The sequence below is a fragment of the Prionailurus viverrinus genome, chromosome B1 (assembly GCF_022837055.1).
Source record: "Prionailurus viverrinus isolate Anna chromosome B1, UM_Priviv_1.0, whole genome shotgun sequence".
NCBI classification, from domain to species: Eukaryota; Metazoa; Chordata; class Mammalia; order Carnivora; family Felidae; genus Prionailurus; species Prionailurus viverrinus.
Genome location: NC_062564.1, coordinates 3,798,602 through 3,813,664, shown reverse-complemented (window position 1 = coordinate 3,813,664; position 15,063 = coordinate 3,798,602). Strand labels below are relative to the sequence as shown.

At 39.7% G+C, this 15,063-nt stretch overlaps 1 protein-coding gene across 1 annotated transcript in view; it reads left to right on the top strand.

The window, feature by feature from the left end:
- The window catches only part of LOC125163799 (CUB and sushi domain-containing protein 1-like), a 628,085-nt gene that overhangs the window by 596,348 nt on the left and 16,674 nt on the right, over positions 1-15,063 (top strand). The window contains exon 4 of the mRNA XM_047855984.1: positions 4,032-4,226. Coding sequence (XP_047711940.1) covers positions 4,032-4,226 — 195 coding nt within the window. The remainder of the gene's footprint in view (positions 1-4,031; positions 4,227-15,063) is intronic.

The window sequence follows — 15,063 nt, the reverse complement described above, 5'->3', positions numbered from 1 at the left end:
AGATCTGGTGGAACGAGGTCTGCCATGGGAAGAAGGAACTGTGCCCTGAGCGCCTTTCAAGAAAACGCTTTCCCATTACCAAATGTATGCACTGGGTGCTGAATTCCCATTACCCAAATAAGAATTTCTTTCTTAAAGCATCCATGGGAAAGAGTGCAGATGACTTCAAGGGAGGATTTAAGGGAATTAAAATTAGAGTTCAAGTCAATTCAATAAGTATTTACTAAATACTTAATGTGTACTCATTACCATGGGAGACACAAAGGGACATTCATGATCTTCAGGGAAACTGGGTAAAAAATTAGTTAAAATGAAATTGGCAGAAATGCCATTCGGGTTGAGTTTATTTTACATTAGTTTTTCCCAGCCCCTGGATCTTTGGCAAGTTTTACATGTCTTTGTCTTAAATCTTTGCATAGAGCTATAATTATTTTCATCCATTTTTTTTTCACAATTGAGGGTTTTTGATAATGGCTTAATGAACTTGAAAATGTTTTTATAATATGTGCATTTTTGCTGTGTTCTTTGAAACTGGAAGTTAATATTTGAATTCATCTTCAACTTTTTCTATTTGCGTGTTCACATTAAAACTTTAATATTTTTCCCTAAAATCATAAATTATTCCCCAAATTCCTCAAATCATAAACTTAGAATTTTGTCCCACCAACCAGTGACTTTAAACCTTAAAAGTTAGTTTTTAATCACTTTTTCCCATTTGCTACGTTATTTTGCCTTGTAAAATGTTAATTCATTTTAAGCCTCTGCATCCTGTTTACATTTTTAGCTAAATCGGGAGAAAAGTGGCTTAAAGTGACAATTTGTTGCTGACTCATTGTTTCTGAAATGTCACCTCATTCAGTTGGTTCTTGAAAACTCATTTGCTTTTTTTCTGTTTCCGTCAGGCTACAAACTGTGACTCTTAGTTGTACATAGATCTAGAAGAATACATGAGGTACGCTACATTCATATTCATATTTAGCACTTGATTGAGCAAATATAGATTTAGCAAGTTCCAGCTGAGAGCTGGACATTATTCTAGACACCATATAGACACAGATGTACGGGCAATTCCAGGTCTAAACGGGAGGTGGTCGGTTGCAATGTAATCCAATGGTAGAGTCACACAGAGCGGGTATTTTGAGACCTGCATTGACTCGTTCAATCCTCACACTGTGCCCCGTGAAATAAATACTGATGAAGGCACGTTTTTGGTAGATTAACAGAGCTAATAAGAGAGCAAAAGAAGAGTCTTAAATCCCATTCTCTTTCCGTTCCATTTTGGTGTTGGTTGAAAACAAGGCTGTGCAAATAATACGTGTTGGGTGAACGTTTTCTGAATTTGAATGCAATTGTCAAGATGTTAAAATAAAGACAAATCTGTAGACAGGAACAAAAAAGGAGATGTCTAAGGTGCCTGGGAACAGTTGACAGAAGGGGAGGCAGAGATGCCCATCTCTGCACAGGGCTTTGATGGGCATGAACGGCACCATAGTCACTGCTCTCCCTGGAAGCCTGACCCCCGCACCTGAGGAAGATCCCTTACATCTTCCGTGCTATTTGAGATGTGATGTGCATTCTCGGCACGATACATCGTCCACCTACTGCGATTTTTTTCCTTTGGCAGTCAATACTTTTTAACATCTGCATTGTATCCTATTAAATATAGCTCTCTTAGCTTGATGATCTAGAATGGCCAAAATTATTTCCTTCCTGAATTTCATCATTTGTCTGTTTCCAACTGTTCCATTAGACTCTGTTAAAAGTTTTAAGGCATGGATGTTTTCTTTTCAGAAGTCTGCTTGGGGAGATCCTTATTTTCAGGAATGATTTTTCTTTTTGTTTCTCTTAAGCATTTCAAAGTCCATGCAATTATACACTTCCCAGCAATTATCAGTGCACAGTCAAGTTTTATGTAAGGCATTTCACATTTCTTTAAATGTAGTAAATGGGTATCACACAGATAATACAGAATGATGTTTGTTCATGCAGCAGCCACATCGTGTGATCTCTTTCCTATTGTACTTTGGTTACTGTGGTCTTTCTGTACAAAAGTCAATTATGTTATCTGTGCAAAAGCTAATCGTTAAAAATGATTTCTTGCTGTTTTTAATAGACAAATGGATAGAAAAGTTGTACAGGCCACATTCAACTTTCAGAATGGCTCATTTGTCTTTTCCAGTTCTGAAAGCAGCCACGTGTAAAAGCTGATGTTAAAATTTTTTGACAGATTTACACTGATAATTCTTGCCTTCGGGGAGACCATTTTCTGGACACAATCTAAAGTGAATATGTATCTTCTAATAAGTCTTAGCACTTAATGAACATAATAAAGGCCCTTGAAAAAATGGCAAGGAAGGATTTGTTAATTCTGAATATTCTTGGACAAGGAAGGAAAACACCGAAAGCATTCATATGTACATAGTTCCCCCACCCCTACCTCTCTCTCTCCATTGATGGTAGAAATTCAGCCCTGCCTTGCCTGTCTCTGGCTATCAGATCCCTAGCTTCTGTCGGAGGGCAGGCATCCTGAGTTTTGAACTGAAATCATTTCTACCTTAGAAAAGCCAGAGACAGTTAAATTCCAAACAGTCTTTTTAAAGAACATTTTAAAAATACCCCTTGACTTAGCGATAGTGAATGTGGAATTAAATACAGACTTTCTTTTTTATAAAAGACAACAAAGAATATTGTGGATCATAGTGAACTATTTTCTATTGTGTTAAAGAGGTTTCTGTAGACTGGTTTCACAAACTATTTTTTAAAAACTAGAACTGAGAACCCTTTGACTATGTAGGCAGTGATTTCGTAAACATGTCAATATTAAATATCCAAGTGGTAGTGGTTGTTTTCTAAGTGTTTCTCTAAGCTTATTTTATACACATTTAAGTAATTTTGTAATAGAAATAATTTTGGAAATCACTTAAATTTCCTCTCCATTCACTGGGAAAGTTTTATTTCTCCATTTTTCAACCAAAGAAAACAGAGTATATTGCAATATTTATACATATATACCAAAATACACTTCCAATGTCCGTGTTAAAAAAAGAAGGATAGACACATAAAATAATCAAATTTGTTTATTGGAAATGTTTTTTGGAACTCATTTCTTTTTTAAGTGATAGTCTCCTTGGTTTATTTCACTACATCATGATAGCTCTGACTTACTGATCAGATGCGAAATTTAAACCAGAAAGATATAGACCATAACCAACAGTCATCAACTTCACCCATGTAACCTAATAGTGAATCACCTAGGTTGGAAATTATGTTCAGAGTATGGAATGGTCTCCTATCGATGAGGTTTCAAGGCAGTTGAATTCTCAGGCAGAGTATCCTATCCACATAAAAAGCGAGCAGGTCAAGAAAGAACGGAATCGAGGCTTTCTTACTGACAAGCAAATGAATATAATACTTGATTTGTCAACACTGATGGCTAAAACTTCGTTGTGAATCAGACACTATAAATGCATGAACCTAACAGATAAGTTGGAATATACAAGTGGTGCATTTTTTAGCCTACCAGATTCACGAATGAAATCTTCCATTTATTCTTTAATTCAGTGATTTATCCATAAAATGTCAACTAACGTCAATTAGTGATGTGTATTTGGTTGTGCTGGTCCTAAAGGAGTGAAGATAAATATGGCATGAATATTCATCCATGCTGTATTTCGGATAGCTGTCCATATCCTACCGTGTTATCTATCTGCCAACTCCGTGAGACTGGAGAATCTCATAATTAGAAAAATAATGTAGACATCGTCTACAACACTGTACGCAGAACTGTATTTCTGCGTCTTCTCAAACTGCATTTATTTATACCTTTAAAATACTCTTATAAAGGGTTAAATGGCAGACGTTATTAAAAAAAAGAATACATTTTCTCTATTTTTTCAGGGAAGGTGAAGATGGTTTTGCATTAGCTTTGCTAATCTGAATAGTTCAAATGCAGTGCAGGCTTTGGGCAATAAGTTGATCTCACCAGAAAAATCTCTCACTTTTCTGCCTTTCTCCTATTTCTCTTTTAATAGTTTTACCCAGCCATACATGTGGAAATCCCGGGGAGATACTGAAAGGAGTTCTCCACGGCACAAGATTCAACATAGGAGACAAAATCCGGTACAGCTGTCTCTCTGGCTATATCTTGGAAGGCCATGCGATTCTGACCTGCATCGTCAGCCCTGGGAATGGTGCTTCCTGGGACTTTCCAGCTCCATTTTGCAGGGGTACGTACCATATGACCACATGTGTCGTGAACCCAGACTAAGGCTTTGGTACTGATGGAATAAGTGTCCAGTAGACAAAAAAGAATTCGCGTCCTGCTGGGTCTTACCATGCCAGCTTATTCTGTTCCTAGAAGTCAATGTTACATGTAACCCAGGAAGCCATCACTGGGCTCTGTAAAGCTGATAAGAAATTTACATGTGTTCCTTGGGGCGCCTGGGTGGCAGTCAGTTAAGCGTCCGACTTCAGCTCAGGTCACGATCTCGCGGTCCGGGAGTTCGAGCCCCGCGTCGGGCTCTGGGCTGATGGCTCAGAGCCTGGAGCCTGTTTCCGATTCTGTGTCTCCCTCTCTCTCTGCCCCTCCCCCGTTCATGCTCTGTCTCTCTCTGTCCCAAAAATAAATAAACATTGAAAAAAAATTTTTTTTTTAAAAAGAAATTTACATGTGTTCCTTAAACATCCGAATTTTTCTTCGTTCTGTTTCTCACATTCTATGGCTTTCTGCATAATGTTATCACTTGCTGTCATAGCATGCTAAGATTTACCGTGCACATTGATGTCCTTCTTGATTGGACGGCTCCTTTTTTACATTTTGTTCTCATTAAAAATGACAGGCACCGCTTGATAATTAAATTATACCTTTTAAAGACTTTTTGAACACTCTTAGACCTTTCAAATAAGTTGATCATGAAGGAACACACTCTATCCAAATGTTCAGCAGCATGATTTGGGGGCAAGGTTAGAATTACTTTCCTGACGCCCTGCAATTTTTAACCTTTTCCATAACACTACTTTACTGATCCATTAACTTTAGGAAAGAGCCTACTGTCACTCTCAAGTTCTGACTTTCCCGAGAAAAACTCATCACAGGGTTTCAAAAATAGAAGCGTGGCCAACATTTATTACGGCCTTGATGTGAGGCCAGAAAACGTGCTGAGCGCTGTACTTGGATCATACCATTTAATGCTCAAAACAGCCATGGGAACGGTAAGCGCAGACGCTCATTTAACAGATGAAGAAACAGAATTTTTGTTTTCAAAAGGTTCCAGGGACAGTTTGCATGTGACGTCTGAAGATTCACCCAAGTCTGGCTTCTAATCCGTGCTCTCCAGCATGAGTCCAAATTCACAGCATCGGCTACAAGTCGCGTAGGGCAGCATTCAGTTATCATCGGAATGCTTATAGTTTAGCCTCTGCTATTTAATGAACGCTTTCTTTAAAAATTAAAAAAAATGTTAATGTTTATTTATTTTTCAGACAGAGCGAGACAGAGCATGAACGGGGGAGGGTCACAGAGAGAGGGAGACACAGAATCCGAAGCAGGCTTCAGGCTCTGAGCTGTCAGCACAGAGCCCAACACGGGGCTCGAACTCACAGAGCGTGAGATCGTGACCTGAGCCAAAGTCAGAAGCTCAACCGACTGAGCCAGACAGGCGCCACTCTTTAAAAAAATTTGTTTCTGTTAAATATTGTGGTCTCCTAAGATCTCCCTGATGCTAATTACGGGATGATGGCATATTGCTGCCACAGTTATCTCACTCCTGCTGGGAGCTAGTACCTACCGATGGCTTATGATGGACCAGGCATGACTTTCCACGTTTCATCGTCTCAAATAGGTATTTTATTAAAGACTCATTTTGCGGCTGAGGCGTCCGAGGTTAAGGAATGTGACTTGCTCAAGGTGTTCTAGCTTGTAGTTGATGGTGTTCAGGTTTAGCATGTTCAAATTCTTCCTCTTCCCTAGAGAAAATCCCACCAGGAAAGTTATCTGTTCCAAGTGTCTGTTTTTCCTCTGGACATGCTTATTTCAATGTGTGTTTCTGAAGTCTGTTGTCTCTCTTACTCCCTCTTTCTTCTTAGGGCTGTTATTTTCCATCTTGTCAAAAGAGCGACATACTCAAAATCCAGACCTTTGTCCCATTTCCCTTGTTTTTTCACCAGTTCTCCGCAACTAATGGATCCCATTTAAGGATACCACTTGGATCTCCTAAATATATGCTTTCTTCCTTGTCCCCACCATTGTTCCCATCCACTCTGGAGAAACACTGGAGCTACTCCAGCTTTGTTCTGTTATTCCCCGTATGCCAGCTTTTTCCTTTCTCACTGTCTTTTGCTAACCTCTGTTCCCTGTCCTGCTACACTGTTCCAGTTAGCTTTCTTGTTTTCTTTTCACCCAGACCCACTTCAAGTTGGCTAAATGAGCTCCATGCACAGAATCTCAGCCTCCATCAGACGTTCCACTCACTACTCCTTCTTTCCAAGAAACACATCTTCCTCACCCCTTTCTCTCTCAGCCAGACCCCGTCAGTGATTCCAGAGGAATGGAGAGCCAACTCTTCAAGACGGCTGCCAACGTGCCTCATGATAACCCCGGCTTAACTGGACTGTAAATGCCATCTGTCCGTGTTCTCAGACACAGACTTAAAGCGTTTCTCCCCACACGTGATGTTGTGTCAGGGCTGACTGGTGCTGGCTTTTCTCGAAGCCACTGACTGTATCATCTCTTTTGCTCTGCATTCCTCATACCATGGCTGGGGGGTGGGGGGGAGCAGTTTGTGCCACAGAAATTGGGAAACCCTAAAAACCATGGTGGTTTTCCCAAAGAATTCCTTCCCGACATACCACTCCATGCTTAATTCCACAATTTTACTCTTTTGTCCTGCTATGTTTATCTCCCCTATGGCCATAAATCTACAAAGTTTTCGAGTTCACACTCACGTCCAAATTTCTGTCATTCCTTACAATGCAGCCTCTTTTGAGATTGCTTTTTTAAAAAGTCCTTTTGTCTGTAGCATTTATTTTGTTGCTAGTTTATATCTGAACATGATGTCTTAACATTTTTTCTTGAACTCCTCTAGCCTCTAGTCATACAAACGTCATAACTATATCCTTGATTCCTCTCTACCTTAAAATTTAGCGTAGTCTACAGCTTTTTCCCCTCACTGCTCTGTTTCTCCCATTCAAGAACTTAATAGAGGTATAGAAACATGTTGAGAAGCAAATAATTAATATTTGTTTGGAAATGCAAAAATAAATATTAGCAGTTGCCGTGACAGCTTGTTTCTTGCCCACACTCCCCCAAGGAGTTTTCTTCTTAACTGAAGGGTCCTTACTAATTCCACAATTATAAGCCTTTTTAAAGTCAAATTTAATATAACTGTAAGCTCATAACCATTCTTATTCTGTCGCCAATTTATTAAATTCCACCAATATTAAGATGCCTTTATCAGGATAAATATTTTTTCTCCTCTATTACAGATTATTGCATTTTGCTTACATTTTGCTTTTCCCAGTGCTCGGGCTAGTAGCATTTCAAAGGGCATTAAATTAGATATAATTATTTTATGAAACAAGTTTGAAGGCTGCATCACAGTTTGTCATTGAATTGGATAACCGAATCATAAGGAAAAAGAAATCAATGATCTAATTCTTATAAATGTGTAGATGTAGCATATCTAGGAGAGACATAAATGAATTTCAGGAAAGTGGGTTTAGATAATTTATAAAAATTAAATGAGTATATTTTCTGCTTCCCCAACATTCTAGTTATTTAGTTCTGGGAATTGCTGGAGGATTGATAGCGATGCTAACGGTAACACCACTGTGATCCCATTACATTGACTTTTCGCTGGTGTTGAAAAATGTATATAGAACTCCAAGTGGCAGCCTTTAACCTGAACAATGGCACTTAAAGGTGTGTATCATTTCTAGAGTCACGTGATACTCTTTAAGTAAAAATGATAGAATCATCTATTTAATAAAATCAATACATCATAAAATGGGAGGCCAGCCAGCTCTTCCTCTGAATGGGAGCCCAGCATCAAACTGACTTCTTTCTCCTCAGGATGAGACTTCAGATATTGTTCTTCTGGAGCTATCATAGATCAGTCTTCTTCATTTATCCTAGAGTTTTCAACTTAATGCCTAGATCTTCTTTAATTCTATTTCATTATTGCCTGTTGCTCCTGGAATCTTTGCAAAGATTTGCTGTTCCTGTGTGTTCAGCTACGGTGGGCATTTAGAGGAGAAATATAAAAGGGAACTCAGAGATCCAATAACAGATGCTCTCAGCTCAGGATTGGAGTGCCTTCTCAATTTGCTTTCGGCTTCCCCTACTGTTTTATTAAATAAAATAGACTATAACATGAGGGCCCAGGTTATATGACAAATTACTTAGGTCCCCAGGACCCTGGAGGGCCACAGAGTATGAAATCCAAAAGAGGAGGGATTCTTCTTGAATGCAAACTGAACGACCAGCAGTTGTCTCCAGATTTATGGCATGATCATACAAGAAGGTAGAAAGGAAGGAGGTAAGGAGCTGCATTCAGAAAATGCTCCTTCTTAAGAAACAATGATCTGATCCGAAGAACCCTCAGGTAGAAGTGATCCTTATGTCATGTGAGTCCAGAATGAGGTGGGTAAGTCACTCCTTTCCCACCTCTCTTTAGACCCTGCAACTCTCTGACTCTGGACTTCATTTTTTAAGTATCAGTGTGAACTTACACCAGCTGCCTAAATCTAGGAATCCAACCACAAAGGGAATATGTAGACATAAGGGACATTTGGGGACATGAGCTCTGGCTGGGCCTGGAAGAGATTAGGATAGTTTGTGCAAAGCATAAACTATAGGACAGTTGCATCAGGCATATGCTATTTGAAATAAGCCAGCTCCAAGCAAACACTAGTCCACTCCAGCCAGGGATGCATTCTCTTGCTTCCCCAAACATCAGCTCTGATGCGCCCTAATGCTTCCAATGACAGAACACTTTGTATTTGAAAAGTGCTTCACAAAATACTTCTTAACATTGCAGAGCAGAGATCCCTAGAAGTCATAGCTCTGGACATTCCCAATCACAAGCTGTCCTAAATGACGTTGTTTGTTTGTTTGTTTGTTTGTTTGTTTTGTAGTCTGCACTTCATAGGTTAGCCTCTATTTTGTGCACAACTCCTGTGAACTGCTACAGAAAAGCATTTAAAGATCATAGTTGTAGGGTCACCTCAGTGGCTCAGTCAATTAAGCAGCCGACTCGTGATTTCAGTTCAGGTTATGATTTCACCATTTGTGACTTCAAGCCCTCCATTGGGCTCTGCACCAACAGCATGGTGCCTGCTGGGGATATATTCTCTCTCTCTCTCTCCCTCTCTTTCTCTCTTTCTCTCAAAAAGTAAATAAAATAAACTTGAAAAAACTCTCCAAAAAGTCATAGTTATACACTTTCAATTTGTAAATATGCCGAAGTCCATAAATTCATGAACCTGTTTGTATCTCTAATCACCTTGAATGTAGGCAGGGAAAGCAATATTTTTCTTGTAATAAAGGTAAGGACGTTTTAAATGGTGCTGACACAGGTTGTAAATTTATGACTTAGACATTAGAACAAGACAGTTGATATATCATCCTACTTTTACTAAAATTTAATATAAGTGGCCTATGCACATAATTTTTTTAAAAAAGCAATAGTAAAGGGATTGCTGTGAAAACAAACAGCCCATCGATACTACCATACTTTTGAGCCACAGATATTCTGATACCATTTAACTATTTTTTGTTATCATTATAGCTTCTTATACGGTTCTTAATCAGTTTTATTGTTTAAATTTTATTATTTTTAATTCACATGTTGCTTTGAGTATGAACATACTTCTATTACTTCCATCTACTGTGTCTTGTTTATCCCAATTTTAGATTTATGTTTATTATCTTTAAAAAATTAAATAATACAGGGGCACTGGGTGGCTCAGTCGGTTGAACGTCCAACTTCAGCTCAGGTCATGATCTTACAGTTCATGGGTTCGAGCCCCACGTTGGGCTCTGTGCTGACAGCTCAGAGCCTGCAGCCTGCTTCAGATTCTGTGTGTCCCTCTCTCTCTACCCCTCCCTCGCTCGCACTCTGCACTCTCTCTCTTTCTAAAATAAACATTAGAAATCAAAAAATAAATAAATAAATAAATAATACACAGTATACCTTTTTTTCCCCCTCCCTCCCAAAGGCACAGGCAAGGCTTTACTGGGACTACAGCTTGAGCTAAAGAGAGAGAGCTAACACACAGCAGCTTGGCTGGCCCCTCCAAATACTGCAGGGGCGGAGCTTATGTAGGGAGAGTTCCAGCTCCCACCCAACAGGTTAAAGTGGGAAGGGGGAGGAGGTGCTTCATCCTGATTGGCTGGAAGGGCCTCGTCCTGATTGGTTGACGGTAGCAGGCAACTGGGGCAGCTCATTGGCGCTCTTTGGAGCCTGGCTTTTTTGGCTCAGGTGTAAGCCTGCATCTCAAGAGCATCCTGGTTCTGGCTTTGGGCTGGCTGTCCACCCCCGTTTGCGAGCTGGTAGAGGCTCAGATCCAGCATCCTCAGTCCCACCAAGTCCTCTCTGTCTTAGGGTCCCTTCGTGGTCACTGCAATCTGTTCCCAGAGTTGGTTCCTGAGGTGCAAAAAATGATAGAAACAGGGTCAGACCCAGAAGTCAAAGACCACGTGAGGCTTTATGGGGGTTATGGGAGACACAGCATTGACAGAGAATAATTAGGCTGGCCTCCCTCTTTCTGGTGTATCTTCTAATCATTTCCTCCTTCTGTATTCTCTGGGCTGTAATAGAACTTTTGCAATATCAAAGTTGTTAACATTTATATTTTATGTTATAATCTTAATTAAGTCCTTCTTAATTTGTCTAAAGGCTGAAAAGCAATAAACAACATTCATATTATTATAACTGTGTAAATATTTTTCTCCACATAAGTATTATGTCTGTAATTAGACTGCCTCCTCTGAAATCCAATATCTCACTCCCTGTGCCACTCAGAGTTCAGATGAGTTCTTTCTCAGCCTCAATTATTCATAATAATGCCATAATTACTTCTGTTTCACATTTGGACCAAGGCTATCTTGTATAGCTTGTTTAGTTAATGTCATATCAGCAGGCTTAAACACAAATATTGTGTGCTCATGTTAAACCCCAAATGATTGTTTCTGACTGGCGGTTGGTTCTGATACTGGTGGTAATTTGCAGACTTCTGTATCTGACTTTCGGTTTCCAGCCTTGTCTCCATCCATTTGGCAGAGGGAGGACAGTGCTGGAGTCTGTGTGAGCAGGTCCCTGCATGTGCCTTGTGTTGATTAGACACAGCCATTCTGTTCATACTTAATTGGAAGGGAAGCTAGGAATCGGATCAGCTATAAAGTCGGGAAGAAGGAAAAAACAGATTCAGTAAATGGCTGGCTCCTTCATGCGATGACTGCCTTCCATTGGTCCTAAAATTTTTAATTATCTTTTCTTTCCCTTGTGGATTAATAAAACTTAAGTTGTGTCACTATAATCCACATGTCTTCTACTTTACGCTTCTTCTGGTTGTTACTAGGAACAAACTTTGTTCTTCATTCTGAAGGTCACGGACTTTCTCTTAAACTCAACTGCTTCTTGTTCCACATACAACTGTTCCTGAAGTGTCTAGTTGCTACTGTCCCCAGAATCCTGGACTTCCATCGCTCTGTCAGTAGCTCCGTTGCCTTCATTTCCCCAACCCCATTCTCCCCTCTCCCTGTACTGTCCCTCAAGAGGGCTCTACACTGGCTCCTAGGGCTGTTCTTCACTACCCCACTCTTTCCTAATCCAGGGTCTTCCTTTCTCCTTGTTTCACCCCAAATAAGCTTTCTAAAACTGTTTCTTCTGAGGAAAATCCCTTAAGCTTCAGTGTGCCCACAAATGTCCTTTTATGCATCCACATGGATGGATATTATAGCTGAGTATAAAATTGTATGTGGAAAACATCTCTTCCCAGAATCGTTAAAGCATTGTTTCATTATTTTAAGCATATTATTGGCTTATGCTGAAATATATTTTCTTTCTCTCTGTCCACACATATGCACATGAAAACACACACACACACACACACACACACACACACAAGTAGGTGAGTGGCTTTTGAAGTTTGTGACTGAAAAGTTTGTCTCGAGCTAAAAAAAAAAATAATTTTTCCAAGCATATGTCAATAGGGAAAATGGAGAGGTTTCTAAGAAAGGAAACACAAGTGAAACATCTTTTGAAGGAAGATACTATTTTCATAATTCATCATCTCAGGGAGAAGAATAATGCACATGGTGTGGGGAAATGCCACAGATGCACCTGTTTGAGGTGAGCTTGGTTGTAGCCCCAAGCATCCTCACCATGTGTGAGGGAGCTGGCAGGGGCCATGATAATCATCCCCCAGGCAGGGCTTAAGGGGTCATTCAGCTGCCACCTGCCTAATAATAGCCAATTTCTCAGGATTTAGAACAGTGTTTTCCACTAGATATATGATGCAACCCAGAAGCCTGAGCCCACCATGTAATTAAAAGTTCCTAATAACTACACTGATAAAGTAAAAAGAAACAGGTAAAATTAATAATACATTTTCTTAACCCAACTTAGTCCAAAGATGACCATAATCAATATAAAATATGAATGAAGTAGTTTGCATTTTTCCATACAATTCTTCAGAACCTGGTGTGCACTTTACGGGTACAACATACCTTGGTGTGAAACAGCCACGTTCCAAGTTCTCATTCACCTCTTAGGCTAGGGGCTACTATTTCAAATGGCTTAGATTTCACAGGCAGAGGAATTTTAGTATTCTTTGTCCCTTCCACACCAATTGTTAATGCATGTGGAGTTCTGGCACTAAGTGGGTTTCATTTTCACTTATGATGTCGATTCAATATATAGATGTAGGTTTATGATAAGGACTCATAAGAAAATGGGTCTGAGTATACTCTGTCATAGACTGATTGGAATTCTTCCTTCAACTTCTCAGCCATTTTGCTGAAACAGATTTGAGCTGAATGGTATCGGAAAGTGGAGTCTATTTTTAAAATTAGTTTAGGCAAGAGATAAGAGTGAGCTGGCTCTTGATTAATCCAAAAAGATTTCTCAAAAGGAATCTCATTTCAGACACTGACTTACTTTTGGAACGAATGACACTGGGGTCTGAGGATTGAAGGGTATGGGGAACTTTGAAGAATGGGCAAGGTAACTAGTCGGGTAAGCAAAGAATTGGAAGCTCTTTGGTGCATGTACAACTCAAAAAGTATGCAAGAAAAAAAAGACACATTCTAGGGAGGGCAAGAACTAGATTTAATTCCGGGGCCTAGCACCCATGATCTATGTTGCTGGAAGCATATTACATGCCTTTCTTAGAGTTCTTCTCCACCTGTGAGCTATTATATGTACTACAGTGAGATGTTCACAAAGACAGAGCACTGTAGGTGAGGTTGAACCCAGCAGCTTAGCTCCAGAGGCCACTTACCCAATCTCTACACAGAAGTATATATAGGAAATGCCAATTATTTTGAAAAAATGTATTAGTATGAGGGTTAAATGCAATGACATACGCTAAGCACCTTACAAAGTGTTTAGCACATAAATGTTTATAGGCTCTGCAGTGTTTGCTTCCTGGGTGCAAATCCACTCACCATTTGTGTGCTGTGACTTCGGCCAAACTTTCTTTATCTCTCTGCTCTGAATCTCCTTCTCTGTGTAATATACCTATTTCACATGCCTGTTGTAAAGATTAAGTGAGAGAATCCAGGTGAAAAGCTTAGCAAAGGGGTGCCTGGGGGGCTCAGTTGGTTGAACGACCAACTTCGGCTCAGGTCATGATCTCGCGGTTTGTGGGTTCAAGCTCCACGTCGGGCTCTGTGCTGACAGCTCGGAGCCTGAAGCCTGCTTTGGATTCTGTGTCCCCCCCCCTCTGTCTACCCCTCCCCTGCTCACGCTCTGTGTCTCTCTGTCTCTCAATAATAAGTAAACGTTAAAAAAAATTAAAAAAAAAAGCTTAGCAAAGACCTGGCATAGTGAAATTCTGTAAATTCTAATTATTATAATTACCAATCCTATTTCCGCACCCCCCCCCACCCCGCTTCCCGTCTTGAAAATAACTTCAGATTTTGGAACAAAGTGAATGAAGCCCATGGCAAACAATCTAAAGTAAATTCATGTGAACTCCAGGATCTCAGTGCTTAAAGGGTTTTTAATGCATCGTTGATATTCTTTGGAATATATTTTTTTAAATCTCTCAGGCTGATTTAATGAGAGAAAATGAATGAACAGAGACTCAGATGAAGAGGAAATTAAGTAGCTGCTGAAGGCTTAGCCAATGTAGAAACAGGTCGTTATATTTTACTTGTCACTGTCAGAATGCAATGACAAGACCAATGTTACACATACACCATGCCCGTTGATACACAAATGCATATGCCTGGCATGACAGTGTAGAATATATAGATTTAACAATAGTCCAGGTGTAGATCCTTTCTAGATTCTTTTTTCTGAAGGGAATGATCAATCAAATTCAAAGTATCTGAATAAGGAGCAAATAGAGTAGCATTTGTTATCCAATGATAGATAGTTTGGTCACTAAAATTGCAAAGCTTAAGAAAAAGATATGATAGTGGTGAAACCACTATCAATTACCAGATGACAAGGCCTGTTTATGTGCCTTATATATATTCTTGTATTTAATATTCAAGATCACTGTTCAAGTTCTATGTTACCACTGGTCTTGTTTTTTACAGTCTCAGTCACCAAGGCAAGACGTGACTTTTCTGAGGTCACACGGCGGTTAACTGGGAGAGGCAGAATCTGAACCCAGGCATTTTATGCCATTTGCCCCTATGATGCCGTGCCCATTCCCTTCCAGTTTACAAGAGAAATAAACGTCTTTAAAATAATCTCAGTTATCATCTGGAAACAAATATTTGAATTTAAATTGAACAAGCATTTCTTCTTGAGAACTGTGTGCCTGAGCCCTGAAAAATGGAAGGGCCAGGGAGAACATGGCTTGTCTGGAGATGGGCTATCAGGACTGTTA